Below are 22,299 nucleotides of genomic sequence, written 5' to 3'. Positions count from 1 at the left end.
AGTTTTATTTTTATTTTAAAGATTTTTATCTAATAACTGTTTTCATTACCTTTCTATATTAATTTATTAATGATGTCTATTTCTGTAGTTGGGTACCAGGGCTAATGGAACCTTCTTACGTGGGAAAATGTCACCAAAAATTTCTTCTGCCGTGCTTTCCTGAACCTGCACTAAAGGCCGCTGCCAAAATTCCTGCAATTAAGCATCTCTCACGACATTAATGAGCAGAGCACCTCCTAAATATAAATCCCACGCTGACCTGTAAAGCTTTGCTGAGGTTGCCATATTTTGTATTTCCAAAACTATATGAGGAATATCAGTTCAATTTCACTTAAATATATATGAATCTGTTCCTTTTATACTATATTACAAAATCTTTAGCTTAAGAACAGAACCGTGAGGTGTGGAGCTGAGCAATATGGATCTGATTTACATGGTGTAGATCAACCAGGCAATGGCACAAAGCCCTCATATTCCCTTCTACCAGCATCTTCTGCCCACATTCTATAGTGTCCTAAGACCCCCTCTCGGGAGAGAATTTGGATTTTATCCTCTATCTTGTTCTTCCCAGAAAAATATTTCTTCTTCCTTTACTTCAGAATTTTGTAGACTACTGTGTAGCAGGAGCCAAGCTGAAGATACTGATCATGTCGTTCATATTAGTTTGCTGCAAAGGGACTTCTTGTCTCCCTCCTCCTCCCCAAATCCTCTTGAAAAGGGCAAAGGAACGGTTGGGAAAAAATATTAGGGATGTGTTAATTTGGATTAATCCTTTATTATCCACTATCACCGCTTCACATTAATATAAATCTACTTCTATCTCCTTCCATATATCATACAGGTGGTAAGGTGACAAATTTATGGAAGCTTCTTTGGAGCCTATAGCTTAATTAACCCCCTCAGAAAGAATTACCTCTTCAAAGTCAAGCTGGACAAAAACCCACCCTTTTATGCAGGTTGCAGCTTTTTTCCCTTACAAAGCAAGATCCTCAGCCAGACAGCACCAAGGCATCCAAACGGTAAGCAATTTATTTTTTATCGGTTTTATTTCACGCAGCCGTGAATAGCAGAGGTATGTTTCCCCGCTGACTAATAACAGAAGTCAAACCAAGTGAATTCCTAGACAGCTGAATGAACATAAACCCGACGGGATTAGTTACGGACGCGCCCGTACGCGAGGCTCGCGGCGGTCCCGCTTCCCGCGGGCGCAGCGGCGCGTCCCGGCCCGCGGGCGGAGCGGGGGACCCGCCGAGCCCCGCGCAGCCCCCGCCGGCCGCTCCCGGGGGAAAGAAAGATCGTGCCGGGGCCACTCCAGCCCCGGGGAGCATCCCCGCCCGCGGCCAGCCGGAGCGCCGCTCCCACGCTCTCCCGGGATGGCGGGGGCTTCCCGGCGGGATTCTCCGCCAAGACGCCGTCTCTCCGTTTTAGGCTATGTCCCCTCCGTCGGCGGCGGGGAGGAGGGGGCTCCGGAGGGACCGCGGCGGCGAGCGGGGGGAGCTGCCTCACCCAGCCGGGGGGCTGCCAGCAGGCGGGCATGCGGGGAGGGATAAGGGAAGGCATCCAGGAAGGGATGCACGGAGGGATGCAGGGTGGGATGCTCCGGTCCTGCTGCCACCTCTGAGAGCGGCGGAGGAATCTGCGGGCTCTGCTCGTGGCTGCGGCGGGGTGCGAGTGCGGCGGAGGGATCGGCCGGCCCGCCGTGCGCCCGCCCCCTGCGCGGCGGCGCGGCCCCGCCGATATAGCGCGGCGCGGGAGGCGCGGCCGGCACTTGGCGAGCGGCGCTCCGCGGGTGCGGGGCTGCGCGCACACGGGCGGCAGCAGCGGCAGAGGCAGGGTTTGCCTGGGCTGGCCGAGCATCCTCCAACTTGGAACTGTCCACCGGCGAGAGCTCCTGAACATGAGCCTCCTGCCTCTCTACCTGCTCGGATTGCTCCTCAGTAGCGGGCAAGGTAGGAGCGCGGCTGCCTTTTTCCTTTTTTTTTTTTTTTTTTAATTTTTAAAATTTTAATTATTATTCTTACCTATGCTGTCCGCTCGCTCAAATTAAGAGGAAAGAAACGGAGAAAAAAAATTTTAAAATTAAAGCAATGCATTATCCTGGAACCAGATTAAGAAGGACCTAAAACTTGCTTCATCGCCCACCTTTTTTTATTTTTTTTTCTTTTCAATCTTCAAGAGGTGTCATTTATGAGGAGGAAAAAGAACAAGCTGGACAGTGCCAAGTGCACTTAGCTGCTTTGCAGGTTTTGCCTTTTAATTTTTTTATTTCATTTTATTTTATTTTTATTTGCGCCCGATAAATGTATGTGAGAGATGAAGCGATTACACAAAATCTGCCGAGCACTGGTCTTTAAAATCCGCGTCTGCCCGCGGGGAAGGCAGTGCGGGCTTCGTTCTTAGGAACAGGGAGAAGTGCTGGCGGTAGAGTCCGTGAGAAACCTGACCTGAAGTCTGCCTGTCGGGGTTCCTCCTCTCCGAAGACCCTTCCCGGCGCTGCCGGGACACCGAGCCCCGGCTCGGGGGAGGCACGGAGGGGAGGGCGCTGCCGGCGCCGCGGGGCTGGGTGCGGAGCCCTTGTGCCACGGAATAGCCTTGTGCCTGTTCCCTGTGCCACGGAATAGCCTTGTGCCTGTTCCCTGTGCCACGGAATAGCACTGCGGGGCAGGGGTGTGCGGAGCGAGCCGGGCACGCTTCATCCTTTGCATATGTATGTGCGCATATATTAATTTATTTATTTATATTACATACGCACAGCGCTTCGAGAAACGCGGACTCGGGGGTTGTGGTGCAGCCGCGGGGTTCGGTTTGTTTTCTGGGGTTGACGTATCTATATAGCTATTCATTTGTTTATTTTCGGATGTGCCCTGCGTGGTTACTTAAAGATTTGTGCTCCTGGAAGAGACTGTGCGGGAAGGGCCGCTGGGTGAGGGATACCCACCGCGGTGTTTGGAAACTGTTCGGGCAAGTTCCCGGCGTCCGGCCGGGGCGCTGAGCCCCGCGGGGCTATCCCTGTCCCCGTTGCCCCCCTGCCCTGTGCCAGGCTCCGTTCCCCGCACCTGAGGGGGCGAGCGGCGGCCCCACGTCCTCAGGAGGTTTTAGGAGAGAAATAAACCCCGCCCAGCCCAAACGCCCCGGCGGGGTGTCAGCCGGAGCGGCGGGGGCCGGCCTCGGGCCGCGCTGCCGCCGCCGGGCACCAGGGGGCGGCCGAGCTCCACCGCGACGGCGGGCAGTGCCCGGGACGGGGCGGCCTCGCCCCTCAGCTCCGGGCTGGCAAGGGCCGGCTGTGCCAGCCTCGGTGTGCCCTGTGCGGGGCTAAATGTGCCAGCCTCGGTGTGTCCTGTGCGGGGCTGGCAAGGGCCGGCTGTGCCAGCCTCGGTGTGTCCTGTGCGGGGCCGGCTGTGCCAGCCTCGGTGTCCTGTGAGGGGCTGGATGTGCCACCCACGGTGTCCTGTGCAGAGCTGGCAAGGGCCGGCTGTGCCAGCCTCGGTGTGCCCTGTGAGGGGGCAGCGAGGTTTGTTGCGCTTAGGGAAGGGACGGGAGGTCAGGCGTGATGCCTTGAAGTACCCAGAACTGCAGCTGCCAAAGTCTCCTTCCACGCATCTGTGGCTAAACCTCTCGCCATCCAGGCGTTTTCTTTCGGCGACAGTTAGGGAGAAGCCACCAGGTGCTCTCAATTTCTATAGGAAAAGCTTCCCTGCTTTTGCCACCCCGGTCTCCCGAGGAGCAGCGATTCGGGAACGCTCCGGAGGCTTCTCGGTGCAGCCGACACTGGGATGGCAAAGGAGGAGGGGAACGGGAAATCTTCCTTCAGGCTCTGCATTGATCTACCTGGGTGTAATAATGTGCGTCGAGATGTGGAATGTGCCTCCTCCAACGGAGGAAGGGTAGAAAGCGACTTTGTGAAGTGTGATTTCTGCAGCGTAGGAGGATTGTATAGTTTAGGTATCTTACTATCACAAATGTCAGGAGATAAATAATGGAGTGAAATTACAGATACTATTAAGCCGAGTTTTAAAAATTATAGGATACATATGAGAGGGGGATGGAAAGAAGAGGAGGAAAGCTGAATAAACCTAATATTGATAGTAAGTTATTTCCCTCAATTTAAAGAAACAGCTTCATTTTGTTCTTTTTAATAAAGGAAGGGAATTGCATTGGCAGAGGAAGAGTAGGTTTTTAAACAGAGTGTAGAAATAGCAGAAACGTGCAGCTTCAATCCACAGCAGGGCATAGTAAATGGGAATGGGAGAACATTTTTTCAACACCACCTTGAAGTAATCCTTGAAGTAATCTTGAGCATTACTTGAAGCGAATCAAATAATTTGAGGGGGTATTAAAGAAAGCTCTTGAGAATTATGTTTGGTTGGTTTGTTTGGTTTTTTGTGGGAATGTGGTGGTGGGTAAAGCTTACATCAACTTACATCATCAAATGAAGATTGTGATGCTTGTGAGGGTTACTCTTCTGGTTTGGTTCTAAGAAAAGCATTATTATGTATTAAATGCTTATGACTTTTTAGATAGTTTGGATGGCTAAGAAAAAGTCAGTTACTACATTTGGATCATTTGCTTTGGAAATATTGGAAGTCTAGGTTCAGGATTTATATTTTGAAGGATATAGCTGCAGTAGATTTTATGAAGAATAACTGAAGCCTTTTCTTTGAGAAGTGCTGGTGTTAAGACTGGAGAGAGGGAACTGTGCTGTATTTGTTCTGTTCCAGAAAATCAGAGCAGTTTGAGAACAAGTAGCAGACAGTCACCCCCTCCCCCAGCCCCTTATGTTAAGAGCTTATGAATGTCATAATTATCTACCAGGGCCAAATATTCCCTCGCCTAATTTCATCACAAGGGAGGAGTTTAACTGGCAGTGTTACTATGCTAAAACAAAAGGATTTTTTTTTCTTAACCTTTCAAAGCTGTTCAGAGAGTTATGCAGCTTGAATTAGCTTTGCTTTAATAAAAACTAAAACAAAATGTAACAAAACACGCCACAGACTCCCCACCATAACACAAACCAAAAAAGAGCATATTGCACTCTGTAAATCTGCCTTTTAAGATACGTAGTGATAAAGGAAGCTTCCTTGGTTTTCACCAGTGTCTGAGGACACTGACTTGAAGTGGATGAAATGGGCATCTTCCCAGACTGTAAAATCCTATTTGTTTTACCACTCTGCCTAGTACACATTTCTTTAGGTTAGCAATTTTTTTTTGAAGTTGCAGTAGAAAATGTTTTACTTGTAGAATTTTGTGCTCATACAGGAGATTCATGAGAGTCAGTACTTTGAGCTCCAAGTTTTTTCTTTTCACTGCTTTGATAGGGAGTTTCTTCTTGTTTTTCCTGAAGTTTCTCTTTACATGTGCTTTAAGGGACTGCTTGTTAATAAGGAACATCTCCCTAGGGAGATGCCAGCATGTGTGTCTTATTTACCACCAGTCTAGAGCCCTCCTGCTTTTTGAGTACCCATGTTTTGAGAACCCATGGCATTTGGAATTTTTTAAATCAGTGATTTTTGCTTGCTGGATTAAGTGAAACTACTATTTTACTCTGTGCACTGAAATCTGAAGCAGATCCTGAGAATTTAACCAGACATAGTTTTCTACTGCCAGCTGATTTGTACAACTGCATTAAGATTAAAATACAGCTGTTATCTTTCCTTTTTGTTTTCCCCTTTCTAAAACAAAAATTTTTGATTTTTCTATTTTAGGCTACGTTCTCCTCTTCAGGTAAATATGAGAATCAAAATATCTACCTGAAAATAAACCTGAACTGATGAGGAATTCTGAAACATTGACTTAAAAATAGGAAGATAAGAAATATGTAGAGAGCTTTATTTTTTCCACTTCCATACAAATGGAATTAGAGATACTTTTGTCATATGTAGTAGCTCTGAATCATGAAACATATGAATGATAAAGTCATAGAGCTTTAAAGTCTTATCTAAGAGGTTGAATAGCATCAACTGGACTTTTCCTCTTACAGCACAATGCACTTACTTAGTTAACTCATTATTCTTATCTATGGAAATGCTGCTGGATTGTTAAGACTAATTTATGTATTATTTGCCTTTCATGGCCACCTTCTTCAACAAATATTTTGAGAACAAATGCAGTATTTGTTTGCCCTTTCACTGACCTTTTCTTTGAGGCACCTTTCACAAGTGGTTCATGTTTACTTACTGATTTTCTTTCAATTTACTCCAGTAATCCCACAGTTACATTCAGCACATGCCATTTGATTCCAGTACAATTGAGTCAAGTTAATATGACATTTTGAGAAGCACATGTTTTAACTTCACTGTAATTTGTGTCTGTGAGTTGAAAATCTATTATTGAAACAGTAGGATATGAACTTCTCCAGGTAAAGAATCTGGATAATGGCTGGTGTTCAGATTTTAAACAACTTATATCAACTAATTCATGCCAGATGTTTATTTTCTTTTTGCTTGGATTTGTTTGTTTGTGGGCTTTTTTTTGTGTGTGTGTGTTGGTTGGTTTTTTTTTTTTAGTATACACATTTGCCTTAAAAAATAAGGGTAGTATAATTGATGGAGTGTATCCTGAAGTTCTACAGGTCATTTGAATCTCATTTTCAATGTCCTTGAAATCCAGAAATAGGAGAGACTGGAGGAAGAACTTACTGATAACCTGAGGTGTTCAAGTCTGGAGGCTTGTTGGAGTCTTATGGACTAGATCCAGGCCTATTGGTGACTTACATATTACACACCAGTTTTTATTTTGACCTAGGAAATTAATCATGACCTAATTCTGACCTAGTGTTGTGGTTTCCCCCTTAGTGTATTTAAGTGTTTCTTACTTAAGGTATTTGACTAGGATATTCACTTTTTGGTAAGTAGTTTAAAACTCAGAATAATTTTTAGTATTAAATAGGACATTCAGAGCACTACTTGCTGTTACTTTAAGAATTTGAGGATGTCCAGCTTCAGTGACGTAATTCTGCATTAACAAAATATTTTTACTGCTTTTGTAGCTTAGTTCCTCTTAAAACTGTTTGAATGGATTTGTATATTTTTAAAGGATATCAGGAAACTAAACAGTCAACTTAAGAAAGCAAGATACTCTTCAGATGCCATAGAATCTTTAATGGGGTGCCTTCAAAAATAAGGGTACCAAGGTTCTTATTTTATTACATGCCTGAATTTTTGCATTATTTGTTAAATGTTGACTGATGATATCATTAATTGGAGAGGATATTTTCTGATTTTTTTTTTCTTTTTGCTGTAGATTAGCAGAGAATCTACCTTTTAATTTATTGAATAGAAAGAAGAAAAAAAGAGAGAGTCATTTGTGGTGACATTTCACAATATTAAAATCCTTGTGTACTGGAAAATAAATCCATATAAGTGTTAAGTTATGTGGACAGGACTCAAAGAATGCAAAACTCAAAAATGTTAGAAATCTTTCACAAGACTGACAAGCCTTTGAGTGTCCTGCATTTGAGTGGCTCCATGGAAGCACTAAACCAGAGGCTCATTCTTAGCAGGAATCCATTGATTCTAAATGGCTTCACTGAAGTATGTGAAAACGTCTCTTGAAATGGCAGGAGGCAACCAGCTTTTATTTTTGAAATAGTGTGAGATAGGCACCACTGTCCATTTACGCTGGTGTTATGATTTAGGAAATTATGATTAACAGAAAATTTCTCTTTGCTGCATTTGTGCATTAGCAATTGGATCATTAATGAATGCATGGGAGTAATCGCCTGAACTACAAGTCTAATGATCTACTGCAGAATGAGATATTTATAACTTAGTACTTAGATACTGGGATAACTGTGAATATTGTCATTTGGGTGACACTAGAACAGGATTCACACAGAAGTTGTGAATGCCTCACCCCTGGGATTGTTCAAGTCCAGGTTGGGTGGAGCTTTGAGCAACCTGGTCTATTGGGAAGTGTCCCTGTCCATGACAGTGGAATGAGATGATCTTTAAAATCCCTTCCAATCCGAACCATTCTATGATTGTAGCCAAACTCTACTAATTCTAGTCATAGGAGAATGTCCACTGAGTTGTGCTTGTGTTTGCCTGAGAGACAAGAATGACCAGTTCTTTAAAAGCATTTATTTTACTGTCTCAAGTAGGTTATTCTGAGAAGGAAGGAGACAGTAAAGTGTATCAACTAAAATTCATTACACAATTTCTGCCTATTTAAGAACAATGCTAAAAAATTGCAGCCAACCACCTGCTGAAATATTTTACCTGTTTCCTGCCTCTTCTGGAAAAGAAAAAATGCAGTTATTTGGTTTCACCTGCTCTTTAATACGATGCATAAAGATCATTGCAAATAAGATGAAGAGAACAAGTCTTTCGAAACCTATTTGACAAGCCTGGAGATCTGCTAGGGTGTAATTTGTTACCACTTTCCATGGTCCAAGCATAATTTTGTCCAAAATATCCAGTTTCTGGATGGATAACGTCCAGATAAAATTGGGAAGCAGCATGTAGTACTATGGAGGCTTTGTCAACCTCTTTAGCAGTTCTGCCTATCATTACTGAAATAAATTTCCTCTAAACTATACAAGTTCCTTCAAGAACTAGCTTTCCATAAAAAGCATAGATCTTTGATGTGTTAATTTATGTTCATTTAAGATGTAGTGGCTCTCAGTAAAAAGAAAAAAAATTGAGGGGGAAATACAAGTGGCTCATTTTCATATTGCCGAGTTAAAATTTTCCTCCTAACAAAATTTGTATTGTGACTTTAGAAGGCTGCACTGGTTTTCATTTAATGTTCTAATTACCCAAGTAGTATTGCTACAAAACAGCAGACAAAGGTTGATGAATAACCTCATAATTCAGCAATAGGTAGAGCTGCAACATATGAATAACTTATAAGGGTACAAATGAAACTTTTCTAGATGATGTTTCCCATTAACTAATACTGAACTGATTGTTTGCATTGCAGTTGTAGTCTAAGGAGCAATACCAGCTATTGTGAGATTCATACTTGGAAATCACACAAGAAGTCACTGTCCTGACCACTTTGCCCAAGAGGTGACATTTGGAGCATAGTATGAATTCAGATTAAAAACGCTCATTGCCAGCAATTTTCTTGCTACTAAAAGATGTTGTACCAGATTCAGTCAAGCTGCAAGTAATTTCAAACCCATTAACTTTGTAGACCTTTGTACTGAGCTGAATTTGACTTGCATGAACTCAGGTCCATGGTTAAAATAATACAGTATTTAAAACCAGAAACACATAAAGATGTGATACAGATAGATATAAACAGGAGGGAATTGCCTCTTATTATGACTAGTTTATTTAACTGATGATAAAATGATTTTTTTATTGTAACAGGAAATATGTAATCAAAGTGCGGTGGTATTGTGTTAATACTATGACATTATTTTCATTAGTCAAAGCAGAATAAACTATACATCCAGTGTAGTTAATATATGGGGAAGAGGATAGCAAATGAGGATATATTAAATGTACTGGAGATCAGTTGTCTGGAGTATCATAACACAGCATTTTTTAAAGAAGTTACTGAACATACCATACTCATAAATTAATGTGCTTACTGGATCAGAAAAAGATTGATGTACTCCAGTGACCTCAACAGAGACTCAAAGCAGGAGTCATAAAGGAACAAGTAAGTACAGAACAGGAAGAGTGTGATACTTCTGTCAGTGCACCTACAATGTTCAGGGATGTGTCAGGTTATATCTGTGTGATCTTCCTTAATGATCTTGGCAGATCTTTGTTGCGTGAATTTGTTCTTAAATCTGCCAGTACTTTGATCTGCTTGGTACAGTGTGTCAACAACTTCCACAAGAGGAAAAAGAACTCTGGAAAAATAACGTTCAATCCTTTAGTTGTGGTGTTGTAAGCAGTGGAGTCATTCCAGTTCCTTACTTGACTCTTCTGTGTTATTCATAATTGCACATAGCAGAGAAGCTGCTCATCTCTTACGTGATGGACTCAGAACTACATGTTACATCAGTTTTAAGCATTTTATTTTCCTACACTTTTGGTAGCAGTTATTATAATTTAACACATGGTAATATGAATTACTTGAATTTTAAGCTGATCTGCATCAGACCAGTTGTTAAAAAAAATCTTCCTTGTTTCTAAGTATCTCTTTTGCATTAGAATCAGTGTTGCAAGCTGTGCCTTACAAGGTGGTGAGGGCTGAAACTGGTCTAGCAGTAATCCTGGTGAAATAAATGCTGAGAGAGATTTGATTGCTAGAAAGATGATTCCCAGGAATGAGCTTGTGGAAAGAGCAGTGGTACTTTAAAAGAAAGCTTGATAAATGAATAAATGGATATAGACTGATTTTTTTTAAAAAAACAAACCAAACAAACCAAAACCAGCCCTTCAGGATGAAAATTAATTTCTGACCTTTGGAGCATAGAAAGAGGAGGGAAGAAGTATTGTTAGTCTTAAGATGGTTCAGAATCATAGAATGTCCTGAGTTAAAAGGGACCCACTACGATTGTGGTATCCAACTCCTGGCTCTGTGCAGGACACCCCAACAATCCCACTGTATGCCACAGAGTGCTGTCCAAATCTCCTTGGGCTCTGTCAGGTTTGCTGTTTTGGGCACTGCCCTGGGGAGCCTGTTCCAGTGCCCAGCCACCCTCTGGGTGAAAAACCTTTTCCTGATATCCATCCTAAACCTCTGCTGACACAGCTCCAGGCCATTCCCTCAGGTTCTGTCCCTGTCACCACGGAACAGAGATCAGTGCCTGTGCCTCCTGCCCCTCACAAGGAAGGTGTAACTGCAGTGAGGTCTCCCTCAGTCTCCTCTGCTCCAGGCTGAACAGACCAAGTGCCCTCAGCCATTCCTCACTCGGCTTCCCCTCCTGACCCTTCTCTATCCTTGTTGCCCTCTATTGGATGCTCTCTAATATAGTATAATTCCTATATTGAGGTAGCAAATACTGCATACAACACTTAAAGTGAGGCTGCACCAGTTCTTACATACTGCAGCCTTAAAGTCTTTGCGTGTATTTGATTTTTTTTTTTTTTTTTTTTAATTTTGGCCATTGCAAAGACAACATTGCAATGTGGTTTTTGCTAATCACCTGAATGATCTGGTATAAGGAATCTCTGTTTTGCAATAGACTCTTTGGGTTTGCTGCTTTCTGTTTGGTTTTGTGTTCCCGAATTCTAATTTTGTAAATCTTATCTTCTTCATCTTGGAATGCAGGATGAATTATATCCAGCTGGGTATTGCTGTCTGTAATAAATAATTCAGCAATTCATGTACTCCTGTGCTTTCTCTGTTGGGGAGCAATACCCAAATTCAGAGTTAAGCAAAAGCTAATGCTGACTTCTCCCAGTGGAGACTGTCTGTGGTATTATATGAATGCCACATCTCCAAACTTTTATTTTAAGAAAAGGGAGCAGTGTGAGATGAATTCTGCTAACAGAACTGTGCACACCCTGCAGCCACAGAACTCCCACCAAAGCCGAGTGTTTCAGGGGTTGTACTGATTGCACTTTTCAGAGTCTGATTGAAGCTTTCAGGAGTTGTATGAATTCCATATGAGTATGTGGGAAATTTGTTTCAGTGAAGAATAGAAAAATCAAACTCTTACTTCATGTATATTTAAGGAGTGGGCATGTTTGTAAGTAGTGCTAAAAAAGTGTGTGGCTAATCCAAGAGCACGGAAGAACTGGAAACTAAAGGGGTGTTCTGGTGTGCCAGATTCTATTCAAGAAATAAAGCGCAAGAGACAAAACCAGTATTTTTCTCTGTGCTTTTTAAAAATAAATCCAAAGACACATTGTAAACATTGTAAACTACTGATTTCATTACCTCCCTCTGGGAACATATGCAAAAATTGCAGTTAATCATCACAGTCACTTAGCTGCAGCCCAGGCTATAACTGTGTTGAGAAGTTTACCATTCAGTATGTAAACTCATCACTCGGTTTTATTTGAGTTTTTGAGAGTTTTGATTTACTTGTTTGTTTTGGTCTGTGTGACATTGTGACACTGGTCAAAATTGTTCTTTAGACGTTCAGTATTCAGGTCATGCCTGCAGGTCTGTTAGTGCCACTGTCTGAGCAATCAGATGTTCCATGGACTTGGGCCAGTTTATGGCAATTCCACACATTGGGTTCAACAGCTTCTAGCATTTAGTCAAAAAAACCCTTTCTTGCACCTGTGTATTGCTTTTCTGTGAGTTAGAATTCTGTCTTTGGATTATACAGCCTGTGTCTGTATAAAATTTGTGTTGCTGGGTTTGTGAACTCTCTCAGAGGTGGTGTTTTCTATAAAGTTCTTCTAAACTTATGGTAGACTTACTCTGATTTTACCAATCTTGTAAGAAAATTTATAAAATTGTTTAATGATAGTGATTTTCAATTCTGTGAGTACATGATACAGATTTTCACTGTGAGTGCATGATATAGTTCTGAGTGCGTGGTTTTTGTATGTGCTGCTAATTTTAAAAGTAATTTTGATTTTTTTCTTTATCATTTGCAAACATTAGTTTAAATCAAAAGATTCTCATCTGTGTTCTGAAATCTCAGGAATCACCTATTTCACTCTGTCCAGCCCTTTGTGCCATACTCTGACAGCCTTTTTTTTTTTTTTTGTGGTCCTAGGTACATGAATGAACACTTTCTGCTGCATAAAAGAGCAGATATGGCTGGGGAAACTGTTAAATAGTAAAAATGATGATGAAAAGAAATTCTCTGTGAATCATGTATTTTGCATTTATAGTTACATATGATCTGACTTAGGAAAAAAACAAACAAGCACAACTAAGCAAACCCAGAAATTGTCCTTTTCAAGGGAAAAGCCCTTCTACTGTTAGATGGAGTTCTGATTTCTGTTCCTCTGTACTCATTTTAAAACAGGACAGATGACTGCAGCTAGTGAGTATATAAGAAAATTAAAAGAAAGACTTTATCATCATGTAAATATTAAAAAAGCTATTCTAAAGAAATTGTCTATTTTTTTAGTGTAATTAATGAATATTGCTATTTCTTTGCTGAACCTTAAATATGTTTGTGACTATTTTCCAGACTGTAAAACTCACTGAGGAGTGTTCTCAAAGGTTTTTAGATACTTTTAGTCTTTAGACATGTAATGCAAGATAGCACTGTGGAAAAAAAAATTATCATCAAAACTACACCAACTCTATTTCCTGTGACCTACAGATATTAAATAAGTAACATCCCTGTTTGCCTTCCTGTAGAAAATCCTGTTTCTGCAGTGATAGTCAGTTTTTACCTATGAAAATGACTGAATTATCTAATGACTTTTATGAACGTTTGCTCAAAAAAACCCAGTGTTGTAACAAGGGGGAGATGGGAAACTCAAGCAGTAGGGGAGGAGGAACCCTGAGTGTTGAAGGTTCATGTTCTCCTCCAACAAGAGATGTTTCTTGGTCAGTGGTGGTGGTTTTCTCTTTGTTTTTTGTTTTGTTTGTTTATTTGGATGTTTGGGTTTTTTTGAGGTGATTTTTCTACTGATTTTTTTTTTAAGGGGTAGGGCTGCTAAAACAAAGCGTTCTGTTTTCATAGTCCAGAGGTGTTTTTATAAAATGATAGGATTATTAAAGTTGTCAAAGACTATCAACCATCAACCCAGAATCACCACTATGTTCAGCACTACACCACGTCCTCTGCCATAGTCACCCATTTTTGAATGCTTCCAGAGATTGACTCCACCACTTTCCTGGGAAGTCTGTTTCAGTGCTTTACAACCCTTTCCTAATGGATATTTTTTTCCTAATGAAAGCATCACACAAAGTTTCACATAACATTGAAAAGATGGAAGACAATCCCTGCCCTTAAAATTCTGTTACCTGATGTTTTTCTGAAATTCAATCCTAAAAATAGCTGCACGTGTCTATGATGAAGAATTACTAAAACAGCAGAAATGAGAATATAATAAGCTTTTCTAAGCAGCTGTTAGGAAAAAAAACTGCACAGTGAAGTAAAAGCTACTTTTCACAGTAAACACTTTAGTACAAAAAAAAGCAAAATAGTATTCTGAGTCTGAATTTAATTGTTCATGAAATACCTCTGGGTAAGGTTTAATTTCTACCTAAATAAATATTTGTTTGTTTTGTTTGGGTTTTGTTTTTTTAGTTGGGATGGGGGTTTTGGGGTGTTTTGGAGTCTTTTTTTTTTTTTCTTTACATTATAAAAATAGTTTTTCTACTGTCTTACAAGAATTAAAATATGAGTGAAGTCATGCCCCTATGTTTTGTTTCTTCCTTAACTGATGTGAAATGAAGCTTAAAGAAACTTGAGAAAAGTCAGAGTCCATCATGAATCCAGAATTAAACCGGCTATATTGATTTCATTTCAATGCTTTAACAGTCATCCTGCTTTTATTTTATGAAGTGATAGAGAGTCCAAACTGACATGAAAATACGTGCTGATTGTTTTTTTTTTTTTTCTTCTTTGGTGCTGTTCATGTTGATTCCATGAGCTCTGTCTCAAGTGGGCCTAAGCTGAGGCTGGAATGTTTGGGTGGGCTTGATTTGGCATTTCCTTAGAATCCTAAGGAGTATCCCTCAAAAATCTTTATTTAAATCTGCAGATTAGCGAGGGAAATGCTCGGTGGTTCTTTTTAGGAAATCAGGGAATCAAAATGGAACTGTGCTTTTTGGTGAGGAAATACATTGGCAGGGGGAAGGGAGAGGAATACAAACAAAAAAAAAGGCACAAAGCCAATTAAACACCCTACTGTGGGTGAAAACAACCTGTAAGACATGTATTTAAATGTTTATGTTCACCTCTCACTATTCTGACACTGCATGAGAAATTACTTTTCTGTGATTTTGAAATAAGAGCTGTCTGCACGTATCTCTTTGAAGAATTAAATAGAAAAAAACCTGTTTTACTTCCATGGCCAACCAGACTGTTTTGGTGTTCTAAGCTGGTTGTGAATGCTGGACTGGTAATGCTACAGGTGCATGAAATTGGGTGAGAAAGATGCTGCCAGTATTAATAAGTTCAGAGCCTGACCAAGATTTTTTCTTCTTTCCTTCAAATTCCTTTTGCTAAAATTGCCAGGCTGGATATCTGTAGTTGTGGTTTTGTATCTTTTGGGAGTGAAGGTGGACCTGCTTTTGTCTTGCTGGTTTTGTTTCCATTTAAACACAGGTAACTTGGTATTACACAGCTGTCTTTTGTGATCCACACAGATCTTGAAAAACCAATGCAGGATTAATTACTGATAATATTAGTTTCAAATATAGAAATAGTTAAATAATTCTATGTATTTGATCATGGGATAATGTTCTAAAAAGTTACTAAAATGTTACTTAGGCAGGTGTTTTGAGCGAGCAGTTTACAGGGTACCAAATGCTGGTGCAACCCTGCGTAGTTTCTTTAATCCCACAGTAGAAAGGGGAGTAGGGGAGGGCTCTGGAATGTAGATCGGAATGCATGTTCCCTGATCCCTTAAAACAACTGAGAGAACAGAGTAATTAGAGGGGCAAAATTTATGTGTCCCTTTCACTGTTTGTACACAGAAGAGGTTATCTATTGCTGCAAATTGGATTGGCTGTATAAACAGCAACATAATTTATTTAGAGCTAGGTCTAAAAGACTTGGAAAAGAAGAGTGGAAGAACAAGAAGGGGATTGTAAAGAGAAGAGAGGTACAGAGAATGCAGCTGTACTTTTGTGCAAGTAACTCATGTAATTCATATATATTGACTTATTTCATTACAGCAGAATTTGTGTTTCAACCATTGGCAATGTAAAGAGCTGGGGACCCAACATTTCAGTTAAGGCTTTAAACCTGCATGTAAGGGCTGTTGAAAATGCATATTTTTTTTATCTTAAACCAATCATATTTCATAAATCCATAAAATCAATTGCCACCTCCTTCTGCTATCTATGAATATTCATCCTTGCACTTCTTCCTCAGAGGACTTGGAAAAATGACGATGTGCCTTAGAAAGGGATATATATATAGTTGTTTCTTCAAAGTCAATAACATAACTTCTATGTAACTATTCTGGTGCTTGGATGCTGTTCAGTGTACATTCAGTTGGTTTGAAAGGGATGTTTTGGGCAGCTTCCTTGCTTGCAGCCGTGGTGATGGCACGAGAGGCACACACACGTGCCCCAGCCCTGCTGCTGCAGAGGTCTGAGATGCACTGCTCCCCTCCTGGCTTCTGCACGGTTCAAATAAGACCCCTTTTGCTGTCTTTCTGTAGGGATTACTCAGATGAACAAAAGCATAATTTACACTAACACAAGATAAATGATGATTAAAATTGATAGCATTTATCTCTGGAGTAACTCAACAGAATGGCAGTGCAACTTGCTCAGAAATACAAGGACTTTTGTGTGTGTGTATAGAATAGTTTTAATTTCTCTATTCAGTTGGATCTTTAATAAATATTTTTCAGTTTCTCTTATCTTTAATTGCCATTTAAATGCTTCTTGAAAATGATGTGGGTATCTTAGTAAAACGTATCCCTTTTATTACTTTAATGAAAATGTGAGAGTTTTTCTCATGCTTGAATGGGCTCCTTGAGAAGCCAGTTATAAATTTATTAGAGGTTAGTTTGTTGCATGTAATATGTTTCTTGATTTTTTAAATCTTGATTGTTGATTTTTACAGACCAAATCTGTCACTTTGGTAAACAAGATGTTTTATTTAATCTGCAGTCTTTAATACAGCCTTCTGAAAGAAGGACCTTTTTGAGTGCAGAGTTCGTTCTCATGTTGCTGGTGCGTGTTTCTGACCAGAATGCAAAGTAGCTTGAATCCATACATTCTTTTTTTCCTGTACTGGGATAGCTGCCAAATCTATGTCAGCGATTAACTTCTGAATGTGTCAGCTGTAACAAACACAGTTCATTGTTTCTTGACTAGTTAACAGCTAGTTTAAAAGGCAGAAACAGCCTCAAATGAAAGGGAAGTACTGTACGTTTTGTATCTAAAATCCTCAGGCTCTTAAAACCACTGAAAAAAACAAAAAAGAAAATTAAGAACCAGTTCTTGGAGGGATTCTTAGGTAGCTAAAAATACTTAGCTGATTCTTCAAGTCAAAATATGCCAGATAACTGGATAATGGAGTTATCTGACAAAATTATGGTCAGTTGCAGGTAATTTTCAATAAAGGATTATATAATTCAGTATCTGAGCTTCTGTTTCACTCCTGTGTAAAGCAAAACACCAACACCCCTTTTCCTCCTTCCCTCTCCCTCACCCCCCCCAAAAAAAAAATCTTCCAAGAAGTCTCTCTTGAGCCGTTAGAATATTTGAGATACTACTTAGAAAAAAGATGTAACAAGAAAGAAAAAACAAAATAAACCCCACAATTATTCAGAGAACCTGAGAGTATGGGGATTATCTAAAATGAAGTGCAAAATCAGTTTAGAGGAGTGTGATAATAATACTCTTCCTCCTCACAGACGTGCTTGTTCTAATTAATGTTTGGGAGTTCTTAGGTTTGCAGGCTGTTTGCACAAAGTTAGAATATTTTAATATGTTCATTGGTTTTGGTAAATTTTCCTCTGCAAGTGAAATGGGAATGGTTTGCTGTGTCTTTAATTAGTTCTTTAGGCTTCATGTAGACCTCTTCTTTTCCGAATTTTAAATCAGTTATCCCAGCAAAAACATTTTGCAATTCAAAATGCAATTTTAGTATACCTGTGACTTTTTTTGCTTTCATTTTCTCTTAAAGGTGTATTTTTGTATATTCTGTCTTGTTGAGCTCAGCTTGAAGATACTGGTAGTAAATGAAGACAAAACGGGTGATTGTAACAGGTGTCTTATTCAATTTCTTGCATAAGAGGCAGATTAATTTTTTTTCTTACAGTGATGGGGGATGATAAATCTTTGCTGAGATGCAGAATTATTTTCTTTTACTACTTCATTTGAGCACTGTTATTTTTAGATTGCAGCAAGTGAAAGGTTTGAGTGTCCTATTAGGCAGAGCAGAGAAGAAGAAGCCGTGCAATGACATGTCAGTAATTTACCAACAGGAGGAAATCTATACTGTTATACATCTATAAAAACCCAGCCAAACAAATTCATCCTCTGGAAAACACAAATTGGGATCATGCTGAACAGGTGGTTTGAGTAAGTGGTTGGCAGCAAGCTAGACTGCTAGGTGAATTTTTAAATGTAAGGAAAGGTGTGGAAGAGTCTACCATTTCTTAAATTCTGTAAAATAAGTTATGTATGTTAAGAGAGTGAAGTAGGGAGGGAAATGCTCTTTGCATAGCTAGAAATTCTAGACTTTCCATATATATTTGTGGAATGAAATGTTACCTGTCAGCACACTACCAGTGATGCAGCCTGTGCAGAGAGGGAGCAATGTGCAGATAATGAATCCCAGACCTCAGAGCTCCTTCCTCCTCCTCTGTGCCACTCCCACACCTTTTCCTGTCGTTTCCTTCTTACACAGGAGTGCTGTTTCATTTCAAAGGACTTCGGGCAGTGCTTCCCCCTGTGCAGGAGTCAGAATGTTTTATCTTTGTAATGCATAATTGTCTGTATCTGCAGAACAGTGGCTGTGACTCACTAGCAGGATTTGTTTGTCTATCCTTAACTTAGTGTGCAGGGTAGAAAACAGGAGTGGTACTCTGTCTCGCTCCCTCCACCCCCTCCTTTCTCTTCTCCCTTCTGGTGGGAGACCTGTAAGCCTTAGGAAAAAAAAGCCAATTTGAAACACCTAAATAAAAAATCTAGTAATTCTCATCTGATATGCAAACCATCTTTAACTCAAGTTATGCATTTACAGCTCAGATCTTTCTGAAATCTCAACCACTCCCACCATCATTTCCTGCTGTTACTTTTAGTAACTTTTTGCTGGTGAAGATAGAACACATTCTGAGTTTATCCTATGCATTCTTGAATCCAAGATCTTTTAAATTCATTATGGTAAAGCCAAGATTCTGTAAGGAGGGGAAGGAGGTATTAGAAAGGGCAAAGAAAAACTGATGGCAAGGGGCAATGATAGGAAGATTTTTGAATTGCAAGTTGAAGCCAAAATGAATGAGCAAGTAATTTCCACCTCATGATCTTAAATGAAACTGAAGATTTACTGACAAATTCTATATTTTTGTATAAAAGATGTCTGGCCAGTACAGCTTTGCTGCTCTTGCACAAGTAGTGTGCAAGGCTGTATGTGTAAGTGTTAGCCTAGCATCTCATATATCAGAAAAATATAAGTAATTTTATTTAGTTGTACCATTTTCCCATATTTCAGTGAAATCTGTTCTTTTAATATTGTTTTAAATTCATTTTTAGGAATAAGTGTTCATGCAAGATAAGAAAGTGTATCAGGACATGTGAGTAAATGGGTTTGTTTGCTCCAGAGTGGAGAGGGATATATTTGGAGTCTTTAACAATTCAAGAGTGGCAAATGGAAGGAAAGAGAATTATTCTTTAGTTCAAGTATATGCTTGACATAGGTAAAAATGAGTTTGAGCTGATTCAGCATCTCTAGTCTGAAAATGTAATTGTTCTGTCCATAAGAGTGAAGAAAATTGGAATAGCCTTAAAAAATATTTGTATAAAATTAACTGATTTTAATAGGATAAATTGATTTGAGGTTGATGTTGTAATGCTGCACCTACAGAAGGACACTAGGATCTTTAACTTAGTAAAAAAAAAAAAACACAAACAGACTTTTGTTGGAATTAAACCTTGAAATGTCTTTTTTAAGTCTGTATTTGGTAAATTAAAAAGTACATTGAAATTAAATATTTAATGCTTTAAGTAATCCATTCTAAATACTAGCATTGTTCAGAAAATTTTCTAGAATTTTAGGTTTGTAAAATCTGTGCAAGGATTTATTGTGCCTCTGTTTTGACTTATTTTATGTCCTCATTATGTATTTGTGATAATTAAGTCCAGAATTCGAGATGAAAAATTGGTAGAATTTCACAAGTGCTTTGAAGTATGACTGTAGAGTCCACTCTTGTACACCAAAACAAATGGTTTCTTAATGCTTTGACTTCACAAAGTAGCAAATCTCAAACAGTGGAAGAAAATAGAAATTATGGCCATTAGAAAAAGAGGAGCATAGCTTTTTTGTGGAACTGACACAGACTATTCTGGATATGTTTAAAGAAAGATCTGGTACTTAGAGAAGTCATAGCCAAGTAAGTTTTGCCAAATTGTTACTGAAAATATGAAATAATAATTATTTTCCTCTGCAGAGGAGACCATAAAATGTGACTCATCTTGAAGAGAAGGTTTTTACTTGTGACTTTTGTATATTTTTAAATAATTAAAGATAAGACAAATTTCTGCCTTTTTCCTATGGTTATGTCATTCATTTCTTCGATGTAGCTGTTTTTTTTTCTAGCCTTTCCAGACAGCAAAGTAGGCTGGATACCCATAAGAGAGGCAAATGTTCTCCTGAATGTGCTCTATTTATGGTTTCAATCAGTGCTGTAGAACCAACTTTGCCTAAGAAAAAACCAAGAATCATAGTGCCAGCAAATAACTTACATTCAACATGCCAAAGTCTAGTTCCACACATTCCTTGAGAAGAAAGGATAAACTGAAAGAGTGTGGAATGTTTCATGTCCTCTCTTATGAAACAGCAGTTCCTTGGCAGGACAGATTTCCAAATTTTGTAACTTAAGATTTTTTTTTCTTTGATTTACATGGCAGAGTATTTACATATAAATGTTGTTTAGGTCTTAGTTTATGCTGTCATTTAGATTTTAATATTTGCCATAAAAAAAGTCATACAGTATTAGTCACATTTTTCTGATGAGACACATCTGATGAATATCAGTGTAGTCAATGGGGGAAAGAAATTTATACCACTACTAATGTTCAGTTCATACGATTTTTGAAGTATATCAAAATATCCATGTATATGTTGAAGTACCTAATTTATTTGTAGTTATAGTTTGTCGATAATGTTTTCTAGTCATTTATTTCCAAATATATTAAATCCTGTTTACCACCTAATAATTGTTTGAAAGTGTTTTCTTTGATCATAAACCTTGGACCCTTGTATTCCATCAGAAGACATAAGTGACACTTTGTGAGGTACACAAGCTCACAAAGTTTTAGAGGATGCTAATTTCTTCCTGCTTCCATGTAACTGCACTTGCAACTCCCTATACCTATTATTCTAGTTTATAATGCAGCCTGATTGTTCTGGAGTTTTTGGAAACACCTGGTTTCTATTTCTGTTTCATGCTCAAATGCTCTTCCAGTCTCATATTAAATCATTAAAAGGCATCATAACTCCAATTTAATATGTCCTTAGTTGATACATCTCATAAATGATTCCATATTAGAACACAGTCTTTTGCTTTTTGTAAAACACTAAACACAGGATTTCCACCTGTATTCCCTAAATAGGTTTGGCTAAATGCAATTCAGTGAAAGGCCTTGTAATTTAGAAATAAAGCGTTGTTTTTAAAGATATCTCTGAAATAATCTTCACTTTGCTACTTTATTCATTTTATGACATATTATTATGTCACAGAAATATAAATGAATCAACTTAAAATATTTGTGCTGTGTTTTTTCTTTTCTTGCAATATCTTAGTTCTATGTTTTAAAAAAGATAATGAAGTATAATATATTTTAGACTTTGCTCTCTAACTAGAGAGGAAATTCTATGTCACAAAAGAAATAAAAAATAATTCACATAAATACTATGAAAAAGTAAAAAAGGGAGTTTTAAGGCAATTACATATGAATATAATATTAATTTTTTAAAGTACTGAAGAACTAATCTAAATCAAAAGTTTTATGAAGAATGGGAAGGACATTCTAGATCTGTTGATCTAGATCTATTTAGATCTTGCATACTACTAAATACGTGAAGAATTATGTAGATCTGCAGATAGACACATAAAATTAACAGGCCTTTTTCCCAGGGGAAACCATCTTCATCTTTGCTTTGAGATGCAATTTGTAGTAAAGCTAAATTGGAGGTTTGGTTCGTGCAATTTTGTTTTGACATGCAGCCAGTTCTGAGCGTCTCCACCAACCCAGCTCCATGTACTCTTCCTGACTGCCAGTCTCATGGTCTCTGCCCTTGGAAGAGAGTGAAGTTTACATGGAAGACTTGGTTTAGGAGCTGCAGGGTCAAGTGATGGATTATACAGTGCCTTCCTTGTTCTCAGCCTTTTCTCCATTATCTGCATCCAGCAAGGACTGAAGGGTGAAAGAATGCTTGTTCTTCCTCTTAGCTAAAGCAGGTGCTGCTTATGAGTGGATTGCAGTGCTAGTGTGGAACATGAACTGAGCACGATGACTCTGCTACATCATCCAAATGTATTTGCTCACAACTGTTTTGTAAAGCTGTCTGTATTTCCCTTAAAATACATATTGCATTGTGCAGAAGCACAATGCAAGTGGCATGAC

General features: G+C 39.2%; 1 protein-coding gene across 1 annotated transcript in view; it reads left to right on the top strand.

Moving 5' to 3' along the window:
• The first annotated feature begins 1,734 nt into the window (after positions 1 to 1,734).
• The window catches only part of NCAM2 (neural cell adhesion molecule 2), a 261,608-nt gene continuing 241,043 nt past the window's right edge, over positions 1,735 to 22,299 (top strand). The window contains exon 1 of the mRNA XM_088157760.1: positions 1,735 to 1,949. Within this exon, the coding sequence (XP_088013886.1) occupies positions 1,898 to 1,949 (52 nt within the window). The 5' untranslated portion in view covers positions 1,735 to 1,897. The remainder of the gene's footprint in view (positions 1,950 to 22,299) is intronic.

Source organism: Sturnus vulgaris, chromosome 2 (genome assembly GCF_052056855.1).
Source record: "Sturnus vulgaris isolate bStuVul1 chromosome 2, bStuVul1.hap1, whole genome shotgun sequence".
Taxonomy (NCBI): domain Eukaryota; kingdom Metazoa; phylum Chordata; class Aves; order Passeriformes; family Sturnidae; genus Sturnus; species Sturnus vulgaris.
The sequence above is the reverse complement of the archived record's forward strand: the minus strand, read 5'-3'. Positions and strand labels throughout refer to the sequence as shown.